Genomic DNA, 18750 nt, shown 5'->3' on the forward strand with positions numbered 1-18750 from the left:
GTGGTGGCGCACGCCTTTAATCCCTGCACTCGGGAGGCAGAGGCAGGCGGATCCCTGTGAGTTCGAGGCCAGCCTGGTCTACAGTGCGAGTCCAAGACAACCAAGGCTACACAGAGAAACCCTGTCCTCGAAAAACCAAAACCAAAACAGAGCAAAACAAAACAAGACATTCTGAGAGCAAAGTGGAGGCTTTGGCAGCAGGGAAGGACACAGGGTCCAGGGCTCTCAGTGTGAGGCTCCTCCAGGGTTCCTGCCAGGGCTGTGAGTGGGTGTGCTTCATTAGGGCTTCTGTGTAGGCCTAGGCCCTGGCTGCTGTCTGTGTGACTGAAGCCAGAGTCCACCGCGTCTCAGGTCAGGCTCACCTGCCTTTGAGATGTGGCTCTGTCCTCAGCCCCTCACACATCTAGGTGTAGAAGAGAGTAGTAGTGATCTTCACAGGGTTCCCCCCCCCCCCCCCCCCAATACCAACATGTCCAGATCTGACTTTTTTTCCGCTGGCTGCAGGCTAGTGTGGGAAGAGTTGCTCGAGGAGGAGGTTTTATCGCGGATTTGTGGGAGAACACAGACAGAGGCATCTAGAGAAGTCCAGACTGAACCACCCATGAGAGGAGAAAGATGGGGAGTTGGGGGTGGGGTTGTGAGGAGGGTGGGGGTGGTCAAGAGAGAAAGAGGAGAGAGGAGAGAGGGGACCAAGAGCCAAACGTGGAGGACCAAGAAAGAAGCCAATAAAGTGTGTAGCCAGGATGGCTGAGGTTATATAGGAACAGGAAGCTGGGGGAAGGAAAGCGAAGCTCGCTCAGGGGCTGGAGAGGCTTAGGGTAGGGGGCGGGGTGAGACGCGGTGAGGAGCCAGGACGCTCACAGGTAGTAGCAATGCTGGGAGACCATGCTAGACCGCTCACCTAGCCGTTTGTCTTGGGTTTCTTTGAGGCCTAACAGTAGTCTACAGTGCTTGAGTATGAATCGGCCCACGCCCTTTCTAGCTGATATTTAAAAGATGAAGACTGACGCAAATAAGCAAATAAGGGAGGGGCTAGGTAAGGTGGTGGGCTTGTGTGCCACTGCCGGATTCACGACTTTGTTTCTGTTGCTGAGTAACTGTGAGGTGGGACAGGTGTTTGCCGTCCTGGGATCTCATCCGCTTGCTGGTTTGTGAGGTGGGCAGTAGCAATACCTTCCTCACAGGATCATGGAGGATTAGACAGCTCAGCAATTCGCTCCCCTGACCAGTGCTAGAAGCATCTAGTGTCTCTAGCGATGGGTGTGGTTCTGTTGCTCCACAGCAGGTGGCAGTAGAGGCACCAGGTTGCTTGAGGTCCCGCAACCCATTCCCCCACCCCCATCTCGAGAGGAGCACTTCCTGTTGGGAAGCAGAGAGCTTAGCTGCAGGACCATTCCTCCCATCTTCAGCTTCAACCTAGGCTGCAAACTCAGTGATCCTACCATCTTCTTGAAAGGTTTCCAAAATTGCACCCCACAGCCCTGGGCTAGGGGTACGGCTCATTCTCAAGGGGTTATGGATGACCACATGTGAGGCTGTCTTTCTATTGCTGTGACAAAATACTCCGACCAAGGCAACAGATAAAAGAAAGCCTTTAGATGGGCTTACAGTTTCAGAGGGCCAGCGACCACAGCGGCGGTGGCATGGCTCTCCCATGCTAAGGCCAGCATTTGGAGACTATTTGTTGAGTGAGCCATGTGCCCTACCTCTTCAGTGCAATGCCTTAATTGGATTTCTGTCTCCTAGATCTCAAAGGAAGCAAGCGATTGAATACTATAAACAAGTAATAAAAATCAAGGAGAAAGCAGATACCGTGGCCACCTGCAAGCTTGTCAGGAAGCAGCTGAGCATAAGCCTAAGCGACACTTTGTGTAAACTAGGTAATTGCTCCAAGCTGTTCACCAAGTGGCAGCTTTTCCTCGGAGGATCAGTTTCCTGCTTTGTGTATCTTTAAAATGGCGTCACATCTTGCTTTTTTTTTTTTTTTAACAGTTTGTTTTTTCTCCTTTCTTTCTTTCTTTCTTTCTTTCTTTCTTTTTTCCGAGACAGGGTTTCTCTGTGTAGCCTTGGCTGTCCTGGACTCACTTTGTAGACCAGGCTGGCCTCCAACTCACAGGGATCCACCTGTCTCTGCCTCTCGAGTGCTGGGATTAAAGGCGTGCGCCACCACCACCTGGCAATTTGTTTTTTTCAAGACAGGGTTTCTCAATGTAATTTAAAACAAATTTTAAAAATTGCCTGTACTGAGCGTGTGTGTGTGTGTGTGTGTGTGTGTGTGTGTCTGTCTGTCTGTCTGTCTATGTGTGGAGGAGGTCAAAGGACAAACTGCAGGAGTGAGTTCTCTGTCTGTCTGTCTGTCTATGTGTGGAGGTCAAAGGACAAAATGCAGGAGTGAGTTCTCTTCCTCCAGCACGTGGCTTCAGGTGATTGAGCGCAGGCTGACAGACTTGGCAGCAAGCCTTCACCCTGCTGCCTTCGTTACTTTTCTTCTGTTGCACAGAGACCAAGGCAACTTATAAAAGAAAGCATTTGACTAGAGGCTTGCTTACAGTTGGAGAGGCCTGAGTCTGCGACTATCATGGTGGGGGGGGGGTTGGGGGGGGTTGGGGGGGTGGCAGCAGGTAGGCGAGCATGGTGCTGGAGTTGCAGCTGCGAGCTTACATCCTGTTCTCAAATTGGTGACATAGAGACTGGGTCTGGCTTGGGCTTTTTGTTGTTGTTGTTGTTGTTTTGTTTTTTTGAGACAGGGTTTCTCTGTGTAACAGCTCTGGCTATCCTGGAACTCGCTGTGTAGACCAGGCTGGATTTGAACTGCCTCTGCCTCCCAGGTGCTGGGATTAAAGGCACGTGCCACCACCGCCCACCCCCCAGTGGCACACCTCATCTAACAAGGCCACTCCTCATAATTCTGCCAGACACTCCTAACAACTGAGGACCAAGCCTTCAGACACATGAGCCCGTGGGGGCTATTCTCATCCAAGCCACCTCACTGGCCCGCTCCTTCAGTTTTTGTTGTAATCCAGTTGCCTTCCATTTTTTTTTTTCTAGCCAGGGACGGTGGTGCACTCCTGTAATCCCAGCATTCTCTCTCAAGATGGGGACCGGAGGACTGAGAGTTCAAGGGCAATGTGAGGTACACAGGGAGAGCTTAGCGCAAGCACAAGCAAGCAAAGCCCAGCACTAGGGTTGTCGTCTAGTGAGGGAGGAGCACCGGCCCGGCCTTTGTGAGAACCCCTCTTCCATCTCCAACCCCCAAAAAGAAAAAGATTATTTTCCATGCCATTTTTCATTCTTTGTCTTAAAAAAAAAAAAAGCAGTAAAGAGCTGAGCATGGTGGTGCACACCTGTAATCCCAACACTCGGGAGGCAGAGGCAGGCATATTGCTGAGTTTGAGGCCAGCCTGGTCTACAAAGCGAGTCCAGGACAGCCAAGGTTACATAGAGAAACCCTGTCTTAAAAAAAAAAAAAAAAAAGAATGTCTTTCAATGGGCGGACTTAGGTGTGTCTGTGTGTGTGTGAATGGTCCCCCACCCTCCATAAACCCTTCCAGGCTGACAGGCCGAGGTCCATGAAGTGTCTTATGTAAAACTAGAAAATGCGGATGCTGTATAGAGAAACTATTTGGAAAAAGAATTGGCATGCCTAGTCTAATTTCTCCACAAGGTGTTTTCTGTGACAGTTTGGGTCTCTTGCTCACGGTGAAAATAAAAGACATCCATTTACCTCAGAAAACAGGCATCTGTGACAGTGTCGGGTGTAGCATTTTTATGACCCTTGAAATAAGGCTAGACAAAATGGTTCAATTTTGCAGTCTATTTTCAGTGCGGTGTGATCCAGTTTCATTTTCTTTTTTTCCTTCAAGCAATTGTAGAAAGGCTTTTTATTACGGGTATGCATACAGCAGGCACACAGAGACATACAGCAAAACGGAGTGGGCTGGGGATTCTGGGAGCCCAAACAGCCATTTTTTAATTTTAATTTTTTTTTTTTTTTAGGGCTGGGAGCTTTTAAAGTCTCTGAAGGGTCTTCTTCCTTCCCTGATTTAGAGTCTGGTCAGTTTGAAGAAAGCCAGGATGATGGCTGAGTGGCCCCCAACTGTTGTGTAGACATGTTCTGATCTGGCCTTGAACTTGTAGCCAGTCTATCAGTAGGGGGCCCTATAGGTAGGTAGGAGAACAGGCCAATAAAGCCTTTTTTTTTTTTTTTTTTAAAGCTACCAGGCTTTGTCTTAGGTCAGGAGGGTGAGGAAGAAGCCAGCCATCTTGGAACTTCACAGTCTTTATTACAGGGTAGCAGTTAGGGGGCCTCAGAGGGAAGGCTGAGAAACTGATGTCACAGGTTCAGGAAGGAAGACAGCCCTGTGAAGACAGCATACGTCCATGGAGTGTGCTATGCCAGAGAGGTGGCATCTGTATTATATAGAAGAAAGTGAGGCTGTGAGCTGCGCTGCATTTCCTGTTAGGCCTTAGGAAAGTGAGGGGGGCTGTTTTGCCCTTATGAGATGAAGGAGATCAGCAAGTAACATTCCACAACATTCTAGGCAGCTTGTCACAGGCATCAGCAAGATTGATGGCTTGGCACTAGAGCGAGAAAGAGCGAGAGAGAGAGAGAGAGAGAGAGAGAGAGAGAGAGAGAGAGAGAGAGAGAGTGTTTTTGTGTTGACAGGGTTTCTCTGTGTGGCCCTAGGACTCACTTTGTAGACCAGGCTGGCCTCGAACTCACATAGACCTGCCTGCCTCTGTCTCCCAAGTGCTGGGACTGAAGGCATATGCCACCACACTGGGCTTAGGAGAAAAAGTTAATGAGGAAAGTTCTTTTTTATTGTTGTTGTTGTTTTGAGACAGGGTTTCTCTGTGTAGCCTTGGCTGTCCTAGACTGGTTTTGTAGACCAGGCTGGCCTCGAACTCACAAAGCTCTGCCTGCCTCTGCTTCCGGAAGTGCTGGCATTAAAGGTGTGCACCACTAACCCGGCATGAGGAGAGGTCTTTAATATTCTGATTCTGTTTAGTAAGGTGAAGCACAGGTGAGTCCCTGGCTAGGCTGTGTACCAGAACCTTCATACAAGAACCCTGTAAAAGGAATGTCAGAGAAACCCTTTCCTTACGCCAAGATGGACAAACTGAGTTTAACAGGTCACAGTGTAATTGTACAACCAATCAGATGTCTGTTGGAGCAGACTCCTGCATAAGGAGCCAGCAACAGGAAACTCTGAGGGAAGTCAGTTCAAGGAACTGTCCTATTGGCAGTGCCTTGCCAGCTCTGCTGCCTCTGTCCAGGAGGGGACAATATGGACCAAACCCGAGTGAAAGCCAGGTTTCATGTTAGTGTCACCGTCAGACATCAGGATCTAACTGATAATCTACAAGAGGAAAAAGATCTCGCCGCCCTTTTTGTAGGATTGTCCGAGAGTGTCCCTGGGAAGAATTCCCTGTCCATCTCATGTAACTTTCCTCCAGCTGTTTCTTCTTTAAACCTTCCAACACATTTTATTTTCTCCTCCTAAGATTTTCTTGGTATTTAACATAGTCCCTTACTACCGAAAATTATTTGCTTCTTTCTCATTATTACTATCATCACTATTATTGCCTGTAACTTTTTCTTTTCAGTAATTTATTTGTGCTTTATGTGCATTGGTATCTTGTCTGTACGTATGTCTGTTGTGAAGGTGTGAGTTACAGACAGTTGTGAGCTGCCATGTGGGTGCTGGGATTTGAACCCGGGTCCTCTGGAAGAGCAGCCAGTGCTCTTAACCACCAAGCCATCTCTCCAGCCCCATCTGCACCTTTTTCTAATAGGAGGAGAGTTGACTTCTCTTTACTACCATTGCATCTGTCAAGCCAGCTCATTCACGAAGGAGGAAATATCTTAGCTAATTTTGATTTACCTTCTCTCGTTAGAAAAGCAAGTATAGAGTAGGGTGGCACATGCCTTTAATCCCAGGACTTGGGAGGCAGAGGCAGGTGGAACTCTGTGAGTTCAAGGTCAGCCTGGTCTACAAAGTGAGTCCAGGACAGGCAAGGCTACACAGAGAAACCCTGTCTCAAAAAAACCCAAAAAATTAAAATAAAAATTATTATTATTATTGAGACAGGGTTTCTCTGTGTAGTCCTGGCTATCTTGGAACTCACTCTATAGGCCAGGCTGGCCTTGAATTCAGAGATCCACCTGTTCTCTGTCTCCTGAGTACTGGGATTAAAGGCGTGCACCACCTCCCTACCCCCCGGGATTTGACTGTTAATTACTTCTTATATCCTTATCCGAAAGTTCTTTCACTTGTTCAGTTATTATTAATAATTCATTCCACAAATATTTACTGTGCCTCTTACACATCGATCTCTGCTTTTGTTGCTGGGGAGACAGCTATGAACAGCTGGAGCCCACCTGGACTTGAGCAGAGCTCACCTTACGGGAGAACTAAGCACATAGCTGTTTAGCTTGAGTTTAGCAGACTGCAGTGGACACAATGCTGTGGTAACATAGAGCACCTTAAGTACAGTCAGGAAAAGGGGTATTCTGGGAGAACCCAAGTGCACCAGGGACCATGCCCCCTCTGATGGATGGGGCAGGCAGGGGATGCTCCTCAGGAAGTGATCCTGGGGCGACTAGAAGTTGCTCAGTAAGGAAGGTCTAGGAGTCGGAAGGACCCTCCAGGCAGCAGGGGCAGAGTATTTGAGGCTGGAAGGAACCGAAAAGGTCGCTATGGCCGGTGTGTAGGAGCAGTGTCTGACAGGTCTGAAGCCTGGGCAAGGATCTGCGATGGTACCATCAGAGCAGCCGAGAGCCAGGGCAGTGAGTGTTAGGAAGAGTCATCCCCCTGGCACACCGTTCACTGAGACCTCTGAGTTATACTTCGGGTCAGAGCCACCTCAGAGTTCAAGGTCCCTTTCCCATCACTGTCGTTTTCATTGTGTGCGGTTTTTTGACCTCTCAGACTGAGAATTCCCAGGGGGCAGGGCACTTAGTATTCTAGCTGGATGAGGGATCACGGGTAAAGAAAGGAGGATATTGCTGGGTGTTTTACACAGCGCGCCCTGGGTTATTCAGATTCTGTTTTAGATAGTGACACAAGGGTAATTGCTGGCTTGAGTTTCTTGGACTCAAACTCACAATGATTCGCCTGCCTTTACCTCCTGAGTGCTGGGATTACAGGTGTGCACCACCATGCCACGAGATAATTAAGACTTAAGTTATAATCACAAAATATTTATGCGTGAGCCTATAATAGCAAAGCATCGCATCTGTAGGTAGGTGACAATTCCTTCATCTTACGATCACTTTCATGAGGCACTCATGACTAAATTGAACCTCTTCTGTTCGGTACTCCTTCATAGCTCCCGCGTCAAGTGCAAACCTTAGCTGCAGCTCCCACGCCAACCATGACTGGAGGCCTCCTGCCATCTGGGTTCCGAGCTCCCTCCCGTAGCAGCAGTCTCTCTCTTTGCTAAACGCTGTAAATTCGCTATTGGGAAACCATTGCCGTGGGAGAAAAGAATAGAAACTCGGCTTCCATTTCCCTTTGTGTATGCCGAGTCTCTGTACCGAGCAGTTTATTTTGGGTGGAGAATGACAGATGAACACATTGCTGCCTCCCTCTCTCCAGGAGCTTTCTCTTTAAGAGGACGTGCCAAACTTCTAGGTCAAGTTTAGAAGGAAGAAATTAATGGTGCCAGCGGGTGCCCCTCAGCAGGGAGCATCCGTCCCTTTCCTATTTAATTTCAAAGCTCTCACCTCAGTCTGAACCCTCAGCCGATATTAGTCTTTCCTCTGATCCAAGAGTTAGACAATAACCAGGCAGCCCTCACAGTTAAGTTTTGACTGAGGTCAAAATGTCCTCGCTTCCCCAAGTCTTTACGTGCTGCCTCAGGTTTCTCTTCCCTGTTAAGAGTGGACCCTTGGCCGGTCGTGGCGGCGCACACCTGTAATCCCAGCACTCGGGAGGCAGAGGCAGGCAGATCTCTGTGAGTTTGAGGCCAGCCTGGTCTACAAAGAGTCCAGGACAGTCAAGGCTACACAGAGAAACCCTTTCTCAAAAAACAAAAAGATTAACCAAACAAGAGTGGACCCTTGGATAGGAAGTAGACGTCATCTCTTCTGAAACACACGATCCACAAATTCTAATTTGAGTTTCTAAGGATTGAGGGGAGCTTGGTTTAGTCTCTGTGCAAGCTCCTCTGAGACGCCCACCTGATGTCCTGTCTTGCAGTTGCCTTGCCTGCTCATACCTGGAAGCAGTGAACTGTCTTAGCATCTCACGGGACTGAATCTTTCTAAAGCATTTAGTCGGGTTTTCATAGACAGCAATTCCTTTGCATCCTAAGTCTTACCTGTTAGTTCGTACTTAATCAAATGACTTAATTAGAATAGCGTGCCTGGCTGACTCTGGATCATGCTAGCACACAGCTGTTTGGGAACAGAGGTAGGCCTGTGGAGAAGAGCTGCTAGCTGCAGACACTTAGAGTGTCTTGGGTGATGGACATCAGGTTTTGTAGGAGAGTAAAGGACCCTGGTACCACACAGACCGGCTCCTTCCCAGTAATAGTACTAGTTTGCAATGTTTCCTTCCTTCATGCATTTGTGTGGGTGTGCATATGCCCTGGGTCTGTGGGTGTCAGAGGACAGTTTGCAAGAAGTCGGTCCATACCCTTTACCATGTTGGTCTTGGGGATCACACTCAGGTGATCAGGCCTGGTACAAAGGTCTTTACCCACTGAGCCATCTCTGCAGCTGGGCGGTGATTATTTTGAATCTCCTAAGGAATAAGCATTCTCTTTCTTGCTTGTAGACTTTTGTCTGGAATCGGGGGGGGGGGGGGGATCGACAATCTCAGATGTACCACTTTCTGGGCTTGGGGACATCACTGCCTCAGTTTTCTTAGTGGCCAGAGGGGATAATAGTGCCTGCCCGTGCGATTATTCTAAGGATGTAATGAGATAGAACAAACGACAAAAAACCAGGTGTGAGGCTCCCTCCCCATACAGAGCAAAAGTTGGCCATGGGAGAAGGCCCAGAAATTCCTCAGTGATCCACATCCCAGGCTCAAGGGGACTGACCAGACTAAGCCAGCTGGTACCAGTTCCAGAGTAAGGTTTTCTGCTAGGCCAAGGCAAGGACACCCGATCCTGTTGACAGAGAAGAAAGAATCAGATTGTGTCAAAGGCCACTCCAAGGTCAAAACTATAGCCATAGATGTCCCTAGGGACACAGAGGAAGGGCCCTGGGGCCAGGTGTTGGCATGAGAGAAGTCTGGCCAGCAGGCAGGCAGCAGTGGGAGCTGCTCCTGTGACAGCTTAGCTCTGTAGTGCCTCTCAAAGAGCTCGTGGGAGAACACCAGTAATTCGGAAGGATCTGGAGATGAATGGCCAGAGAATCTCTTCCAGTAGGTTCTGCCTTACCAGCTACATGGGGTGTTCTGTGTTTCTCCATTGTCCTTTTAAGGCCAGTTAAAGTCCCTGGAACTCAGCCATCACGACTGAGTAATTCATATAGGCGTGCTGCAGATCTTGCTGGGGGTGGCTGGAAACGTCACAGGGTGCCCTGGAAGAATTCAAAACTAGAGACAGAGCTGCAGATGGTTAGGCAGGCGGCCTCCCTAAACTCCCTGCTAGGCTACAGGCAGCTTGACTTAGGTAAGAAAGCTTCAGAGAAAAGGAAAGCAAGAAGGAGTCAGTGATGCGTATTATAGTCAGGGATGGGCTGGGTGGGCCTACCATGGACCAGACCATGCCTAAGAGATGATCAGAGTTGGGCACGCACTGAGCATTCTTTAAAGGGCACACTGTAATCCATGGCACTGCTTACAGAGGCACAGGGAAGAGAACCACTTTTCACTTCACACTTGGGTCCATTTTCATGTTAAAGAGACTAAAAGGATAAGACAAATGTGACCATGTGGCTCTTCTTGGATTAGCAGACACAATGTTAACTACTACAGTCATGAGCTTTGTTATCAGCACAGGCGTCTGGTCACATGTCCATGCTTGTAGCCCTCACATCCTCAGCGGTCTCTCTATTACATGTCCAGGTCAGTGTCCTACTGGCACCAGCCTTACCGTGCATTTGTAATCAAGACCATAAACCCTTTAAGTCAGCAGTTCTGGCTGGCTGGTGGTGATGGTGCACACCTGTAATCCCAGCACTCAGGAAGCAAAGGCAGGAAGATCTGTGAGTTCCAGGCCAGCCTTATGCACAGAGCGAGGTCCAGGACAGCCAGGGCTACACAGAGAAACCTGCTTCAAAAAAAAAAAAAAACCAAAATATAATTATAATAAAACCCAGCAGTTCTGAAAATGGTTAAAATAGACAAATGAATACCACCTTAAATCCAGATTTTAAAAGGATCCAATTTGACCTTTTACATAAATCAGAGAATTAATATTGTCAATGGTGCCTGACAAAATTTTTTTTATTTATTATGTATACTGGGCTCTGCCTGCATATACACCTGCATGCCAGAAGAGGGCACCAGATCGCATTATAGATGATTATGAGCCACCAGGTGGTGGCTGGGAATTGAGCTCAGGACCTTTGGAAGAGCAGCCAGTGCTCTTAACCTCTGAGCCATCTCTCCAGTCTCCAAGAAGTTTCCTTTTTGCATTCTTTTGGTTTGGGGAAAAATTTAAACCTCTAACATTTTAAGAATGGTATAACAAGCCGCTGTGACATACTCACCAGCTTTTAACACTTCACCGCAGTTGTATTCTTTGCACACACACTTTACTGACTCATTCATCGAAAGTTCACTGCAGATATGATAGCTCTGTCTCTACATACTTCCAAGCATGTCTTCCAGGCACAAGGACATTCCACCATGCAACCACAATACAATAGTCAAATTAGGGAACTCAAGGCTTTTGCCTGTTGTATGGCCAATGATTGATAATAAACAGTCTCCCTCCACGTAGTCTCCCCCAGTAGTGTAGTAGTTATATCCGTTATAGCTTCTTGGTTTCAATACCAGGATCCTACTGTGTGTGTGTGTGTGTGTGTGTGTGTGTTGTTGTTGTTGTTGTTGTTGTTGCTGCTGCTGAGAATGGAATGCAGGGCGGGCAAGCATCCTGCCACAACTGAACTGTTCTCCAGACTACTGAGGGGCTTGGGCTGCATTTAGTCTTCTCTTTAGCTTATAGCATTGATCTTGTCCTATCTTTTTCCCCTGTCTCCTCTTCCTTTTTCTGTCTCTTCCTCATAGCTCAACATCACCAGTTCTGAAGAGTTACCTTTTGCCTCTTCTTCCCAGGCCCAGTATCCCTTCATTTATAGCTGACTGTTTCTTCATGCAAGATGCAGGTGAAATGCTTGTGGCAGGGTATTATGACAGATGATGTTCTAATGCCACCTTTATAAATCTTTGTGGGTTTTTTTTTTTTTTTCAAGACAAGGTTTCTCTGGGTAGCCTTGACTGTCGTAGACTCACTCTGTAGACCAGGCTGGCCTTGAACTCACAGAGGTCCGCCTGCCTCTGCCTCCCAAGTGCTGGGATTAGAGGTGTGCACCACCATGCCCAGCCAAGAATCTCTCTTTCTCTCTCTCTCTCCCTACCCTCTCTCTCTTGACAGTTTCTCTGTGTTCACCAGGCTGGCCTCGAACTCACAGAGATTAGCTTGCCTCCTGGGATTAAAGGCATGTACTACCACATCCATCTCATAAATCTTTGAAATGTATAAAGTCAGTAATTAAAACATTCTAACATTCCCTTTTCTCTCCTACTACCCAGCAGGCCAGCTGCTGTCAGGTGGCTTCTGTCATTATTCCATCATGGAGGCAGTCAACTACTTGTATAGGTCACTTGATCTAAGGGCAACACACCTGGGGTCTTCACATGCTTCAATCCAGGGGATACTGCAGTGAGTCTCTGTCGCATGTCTCCAAAAGAAGTAGACTTCCTGGTCATTTGTGTTAATATCCAGCCACATGACACGTTTCGATCTTTTGCAGACTTCTAAGGGAGATCCAGAGGTTCCGGGGCAGGAGGTGTTGGCCTCAAGGCATGAGCCAGCTGTACCAGGAAGGTTCTAAGAACGGCTCGCTCTCATGGGAGACCTTACCGAAACTAAACTTCCGCAGCGCTCAGAGTTCTGACACGGTGAACACTGCAGTGTGCATGAAAATGAGTCAGTTGCAGAGACCTAAAAGCACCGAGCCTTCTCTGGCTTCAGATAAACCAAAGTACGCTCCCGGCAAAGGGAAGAAGACCTTGACTCCCATCCTGTGCCTGTCTGCGGAGGAAAAGAGCCAGCACAAGGCGCAAACCCCTCAACTGTGGCATGTTCCGAGAAAGCAGACTTCAAGGAAGAAGAGAGACGGTCCCATTAAGCCGCTATGTCTTGGTGAAAAGAATGGCGTGGTAAGACTTTCGAGGCAAAGGATTTTTTCTGCTGAATGTGAGAGTGGGGACAACTTAATCACTGCAATTTACCATCAACCCCTGCGAGCACCTCTCAGCGCAAACAATCCTTGGGAGTCCATATCTGAGCTCATATCAGAAAAATGGCTTTTTCACAGCCCGCAGTACAGGTTCCCGCCTCAGAAGCCGGTTTTGCTAAAAAGATCTCAAATGGAATCAAAATGGATGAAGATCTCAAATGACGCTGATAAGGAATAAAAATGATTTTGGTCTCTTTTGTACTTAAATTTTTCTTGTTTCTCTTTGATGTTGTGCATGTATATGTGTGTGTGTGTGTAGTACATGTGTGTACGTATGTGTTTGTGTGTAGGCCAGAGGTCAGAGTCAGCATTTTGCTCACATTCTCTGTTCGAGGTTGGTCTGATGTATTTTGATGCTAATTACTGCTTGCTGTCTCTGTGGCCCATCTGTACCTCTTCCTAGAGCCTAACCTGTTTGACCAATAAAAGATCATCACACCTGGGCAGGGCAAATGGGATAGGCGTGGCTAAGGTTCCATGGCTAGGGGGAGACAGAGAGAATCTTGGGAGGAGAGAGACTAGAGGAGAGGAGAAGGTTGCACCATCATGGGTTAGGTGGAAGAGAAGCCCATGGCTGGCGTGGATGGAGATTTGGCCCAGATGAAGACCATTAGCAAGTATCTGGGATTATGGATGGGAGGTAGCTTGATAGAAATTATTAGAAGCAGATGGCATGGGATTGGGACAGGTATCCCATACCTGCCCCACTAATGGGCAGTAGTTTAGAGGGTTAATGTCTGTCCTGTCCCAAGTTAACTAAGGCTATTTTAAAATATAACAAGTGTCTGTGTCTTGATTGATTGCTAGTGGGTTAGAAAATACTGTCATAATAATTATAGGCCTAATAATAAACATTATTGGAGGAGAGATAAACATGTTTTTTGTTTAGATCACAAGTGGGGGATGAGAAAAAGACTTGCGAGAGAGCTGGTAATGTTTATCCCCTTAGAAGTTGAACCATCATGTGTATGTGGGGGATTAGTTGTTAATCAGCTGAAAAACATCCTTGAACACATTCTGAGAGGAGGTATAAAGAGGCGGGGCCTTTGGAGACTTGGGATAGTTTCGACTGTTCATCGCTCCACTTCCAGACGCTCCTAGAGAGAACCGCTCGAGGGAAGGCTCCAGGCTCCGGCTGAGGCTCCAGGTTCTGGTTGCTCCAGGTTCCAGCAGAAGAAATCCTGCTGATGATGCCAGGAGAATTGTTCCTCAGAACTGATATCCTTATGGTTTCATTATTGCAGTCTTTAATCTTCTTTTCCTATTGTTTAGGTTAGTCGGGTTATAAGTGAGGTACTCTTGGTTAATAAGTTCATAATAAAATGTATTTGTTAAAATTGAGTTTACACGTTATTAGGTCATGCTGGTAAATTAACAACAATTCTCCCCCTTATTTTCTGAGACAAGGTCTCGCTGACCTGGAGCTCATGGATTCTAATCACCTGGCTAGTCTGTTAGCTCCCAGGATTCTCCTGTCCCCATTTTCTCTGCTGGGGCTGTAGGAACAGGCTGTCCTGCCTGGCTTTTTGTGGCAGTGTTGGTGCATGCACACCAAGCTCTTCACAAGACCAAGCCATTTCCCTATCACTTATTTTGGATTTTTTTTTTAAAAATTGGATATTTTCTTTTAAACATGCAGAAGCAACCACTATCCAGGTCTGGGGAATTCAGTTTTCTTGTTTGTTTTTCGAGACAGGGTCTCTCTGTGTAGCCTTGGCTGTTCTGGACTCAATCTGTAGACCAGGCTGGCCTTGAAGTCACAGCAATCCACCTGCCTCTGCTTCCTGAGTGCACCACCACGTCAGACTTGTTGTTCCTTTATAATGTGCCCAATTTTCATTTAAAAGAGCAGGTTTTCAGTGATCCACATTTCTTTTTCTTTCTTTTTTCGAGACAGGGTTTCTGTGTAGCCTTAGCTGTCCTGGACTCGCTTTGTAGACCAGGCTGGCCTCGAACTCACAGTGATCCACCTGCCTCTGCCTCCTGACTGCTGAGATTAAGGGCGTACACCACCGCCTCCAAGCAATACATTTCTATAGTTTATTTTGAATGAAAAACATTTTCTTTAAAGATTTATTTATTTATTATGTATACAGTATTCTGTCTGCAGGTCAGAAGAGGACACTAGATCTCATTATAGATGGTTGTGAGCCACCATGTGGTTGCTGGGAATTGAACTCAGGACGTTGGGAGGAGCAGTCAGTGCTCTTAACCCCTGAGCCATCTCTCTAGCTCCAACATTTTCTTTAAATTGATGATTTTTTTCAAGATTTTATTTATATGAATGCTCTACCTAGCTGCACATTCACCTGCTCACCAGAAGAGGGCACTAGAGGGTATAAATGTTTGTGAGCCACCATGTGGTTGCTGGGAAATGAATTCAGGACCTCTGGAAGAGCAGACAGTCAGTGCTCTTAACCGCTGGGTTAGAGCTGGGCATGGTGGCACACGTCTTTAATCCCAGCACCCAGGAGGCAGAGGCTGGTGGATCGCTGTGAGTTCGAGGCCAGCCTGGTCTACAAAGTGAGTCCAGGACAGCCAGGACTACACAGAGAAACCCTGTCTCAAAAAAACCAAACCAAACTAACCAACTAACCAACCAACCAACCAACCAACCAAACCAAAACCACTGAGCTCTCTTCCAGCCCAAAATTGATGATGGTTATCACCAAAACTTTTTATTAGTATAAATAAGAGAAGATGGGAATTGAAATGCTTTCAAGTCATAAAATAAGCTTTTTAAGTATCAGAGCCCACGGATTTGATATCATATCTGTTTGCACATTTTATTATCCATTTTATCAGCGAGTCGTAGAATATTAACCTGTAACAGTTTAGGATTACTTTCTAGCTGACTTCATCCCCACTACCCAACAGACAAGGGACTCAGCTGTGTGACTGACGGCAAGCAATTTCAACTCCGTGTGCCTCCATTTCATTATGTATAAAATGAGAGACATGGTGCTTACGTTTCAAGATAGTCGAGAAAATTGTATGAGATAAAATACAGGGCAAGCCTTCCATTAATGTTTTTGTTTGTTTGTTTTTCGAGACAGGGTTTCTCTGTGTAGCCTTGGCTGTCCTGGACTCACTTTGTAGACCAGTTGGCCTTGAACTAAGAGATCCACCTGCCTCTGTCTCCCAAGTGCTGGGATTAAAGGAGTGCACCACTACGCCTGACTCATTAACGGTCTTTATTACCAGTCAGGAACTAGCCTTAGGTGTCATCTCCCATGAAACATCTGACTACTCCAGCCCATAGTTTAAGAATCTGTAATGTAGCTGGACGTGGTGGAGCACTCCTTTAATCCCAGCACTTGGGAAGCAGAGGCCAGTGGGTCACTGTGAGTTCAAGGACAGCCTGGTTTACAAAGTAAGTCCAGGACAGCCACGTTACACAGAGAAACCCTCGCTTGAAAAACAAAAGCGAACAAAACAGAAGAATCAGTAATGTCTGGTGTAGTCTCACTGGGCCTCACCCTTTCCACATATGCCTGCTATTCCCCCTACTTTACCTTCCACTCAGTGGTCACCATGAGGCAGTTTCGGAATTCCTTGGGACCCACTGCTTCTCAAGCAGGTCTTGGGTGGGTGACAGGCAGTCCTGCAGGCTCCAAGTTTGACTCAGTGCATACAGAAATGGCGCCTGGTGGGGCGGCTTCTGTTTACTGGCTATACACTGGCTATACGAGGAGCTACAAGGCATGGACCAAGTGCAGTCAAGCAGGTGAGCTGAGCAGGCACCAATTGTTCTGTGAGCGTGGGTAGGATCATGGTAACCAGTTCCATTGGACCTCTCTGGAGGTGGGAAGCCGGCTTTCCAGAGGCAGTGAATCCTAAAGGAAGTTTATACTTATTGGAATCTTCTGGGGCAGGAGCTTGCATACGGCTATAGTCCTTGGGTGGGACCTTGGCTCAGCAACTCTTTAAAAGGCAGGTTTGGATGGGCCCAAGGTGGGCCTCAGGACAGTCTCTGAGATCTAGGAGATACCTGCAGAAGCCATTGACACGGAGTGAGGTCCCCTTCCAGAGACTGCGACCACGGCAGGGATGCGTAGTGAGTACACTCTCAGTGCAACCAGAATGGGGGGGACTGGGGGGGGGGCGCCACAGAAGGCAAGAGGAAGGTAGAAGTGGAGTCCTGTAGCGGCCGGCGACAGGGTCGGAGATGAATTATCCTAGTCCACGTGGCCTCAGCACCACTGCCCCGCCCCCCCCCCCACGCCTCCTGGGTCAGGAAGTGACCGCAGCAGACCCGGCATCCCGCCCTGGCAGCTATCTCCCGGCCCCTCTCGGGTTCTCCAAGGACTCGCTCATGACTCCACACAGACCCCATCCTGCCCCATTTCCACAGGCTCCACCCCTGACCTAGACAATGACTAACTCAGGCCCCTTCCCTGACTCCGCCACTGACGCAACCGAGGATGGCCCCACTCATTCCCTCTAAGTACCATTCCTTACAGAGTCCCGGAATCCCGGCTTTCCAACCAAGCCCCGCCTCTGACTCAGTCCAGGCCTCACCCCCCCCCCCGCTCCCCCCCGTCCCCCTCCCCCGCTCCAGGCCCAGTCCTTGACCCCGCCTCCCGCCTGAGTCTAGACCACGCCTACCCACCCCCGCATCTCCAGGCCCCGACTCCGCCCCCGCCCAGGCCCCGCCCCTCAGAGGCTGGCGCCTGAGCCGCGCGGCCACTGGCTCAGACGCAGGATCCGCCGGCGTGCGTCTCTGAAAGCCCCTGCCGCTGCCTGTCCGTGCCTCTGACAACCTGGTGGCAGGCAGCATGGCCACGGTGGCCGCGGTGGCCCGTGGGGCCGGGGCGAGGGCGGCGGCAGGGCTGCGGGGCGGCGGCGGGGCTGTGGCTCGTGGACGGCTGCCCGCGTGTTGCGCTCGGCGCCTGTGCACTGCCCCGGCTGCGCCGGCCGCCGTGGACATGAAACGCTACCTGTGGGAGCGCTACCAAGAGGCGAAGAGGAGCACGGACGGTGAGTGCAAGCCCCAGCCTGAGCCGTCCACTCGAGGACCACCCCCCCATCCCCTACTCAGTCCCTGCACCCTACCTCTGTCGCGTGCGTGGCTCCCGCGGAGAAGGCGAGTCCAGAACTTGGCGACTCTTGCTTCTCTTTTCCCTGCCTGGGGCAGCTGTTTCATACCTGGGGATTGTTAAGCCAGGGGGCGTGCATCGGAAAGTGCTCTGGGCCGCCGCCGCGAGGGTTCCAAGGGCGTCAGTCGGGAGACGTTACCCCAAACACCGTTAGGTATTGTCATTCACCCTGGGAATGATAGTAGCAGCCCAGCCTGCTGCCACGCCGACCTAGACAGGCTTCCAGCGCAGGCAGGCTGGGAAAGGAGGCTGAGCCGGTTTCCTTTTTTGCTGGGTGGAGTAGGGTGCAGCAAAAGGTTCTGCTTGGAGTGGGAGTGTGTTCTGATTATCCACCGCCCCTCTGCGAGGGGAGACCAGTGCTTGTGGCCCAGTGAACAGGGAATGAGCTTGGCTGGGCTGTTAGGGAAGGGAGGAATTGAGAGAGGAACCAGACTATACTAAGGTCCCTGAATCTCCCATAGCCTCCGGAGGAGGGGTCATGGCCAGTCTGTGGACGGGAAAGATGAGTGCAAGCAAGGGTCCTGAACAAAGATTGGCTTTGACCAAGGGTCAGGAATCCATTGTCCCGTCTGTTGCTTTGTGCATCTCCCCAGCAGTCGAACGTTCGGAACCTGGAGTAAAGGGGGCTGGTGGAGCGTACACTATCAGAGTAGACTCGGGATTTAATATTGATTTATTTTTTTGGCTGGGGGGAGGGGGCGGTTGGGGAGGGTGGCACACACACATTTTATCTATCTATATCTATCTTCTATCTATCTATCTATCTATCTATCTATCTATCTATCTATGTATCTATCTATGATTTGGTGAGGGAACATTTTGTAGGATTTCCCTTGGCATCTTTTGCCTAGAGGCCAGTTCAAGTGAAACAAAATCCACGTGGAATAATTTTCATAATACATACAGAGTTGTCAGCAAATGTAGATTTCTTTGAAAGAGTGGCTTATTTTTGGCCAGGCAAGTGTTTGGAGATGGGGCTGTGTATCCCAGGCTGGCCTTCCAGGTGGGGAGCCACCATTCCTAACAAATTTGTGTCCTGTCAGTGTCCTGTCCCTCCTCTCCCTAGCGTCTCCTCCTTTCTCTCTTTCTTTTGAGACAGGGTTTGAGGCAAATCTTAAACTTGGAGCAATCCTCCTGTTTCCGTCTTTCAAGTGCTGGAGTTAAATGCATATGAGCCCTCACTACTGTGTAATATATTTTCTTAATTAAAAAATGTGCTGACATATG

The 18750-nt window shown here is 48.7% G+C and overlaps 2 protein-coding genes across 8 annotated transcripts in view; both read left to right on the forward strand.

Annotated features, from left to right (window-relative positions):
- Positions 1–13761, forward strand: part of LOC311604335 (tetratricopeptide repeat protein 41-like) — a 59246-nt gene extending 45485 nt beyond the window's left edge. For 5 of the 7 annotated variants that reach the window (XM_084794095.1, XM_084794100.1, XM_084794096.1 and 2 more), the window contains 3 exons: positions 1747–1880; positions 11715–11844; positions 11936–13761. In XM_084794095.1, the coding sequence (XP_084650221.1) occupies positions 1747–1880; positions 11715–11844; positions 11936–12602 (931 nt within the window). In that variant the 3' untranslated portion in view covers positions 12603–13761. The remainder of the gene's footprint in view (positions 1–1746; positions 1881–11714; positions 11845–11935) is intronic. The other 2 variants (XM_084794099.1, XM_084794101.1) reach the window with 2 other exon arrangements.
- A 3424-nt stretch (positions 13762–17185) lies between these two features.
- NT5DC3 (5'-nucleotidase domain containing 3) overlaps positions 17186–18750 on the forward strand; it is a 58764-nt gene continuing 57199 nt past the window's right edge. The window contains exon 1 of the mRNA XM_084796140.1: positions 17186–17404. Coding sequence (XP_084652266.1) covers positions 17203–17404 — 202 coding nt within the window. The 5' untranslated portion in view covers positions 17186–17202. The remainder of the gene's footprint in view (positions 17405–18750) is intronic.

This window comes from Acomys minous (assembly GCF_964271855.1).
Source record: "Acomys minous genome assembly, chromosome: 9".
NCBI classification, from domain to species: Eukaryota; Metazoa; Chordata; class Mammalia; order Rodentia; family Muridae; genus Acomys; species Acomys minous.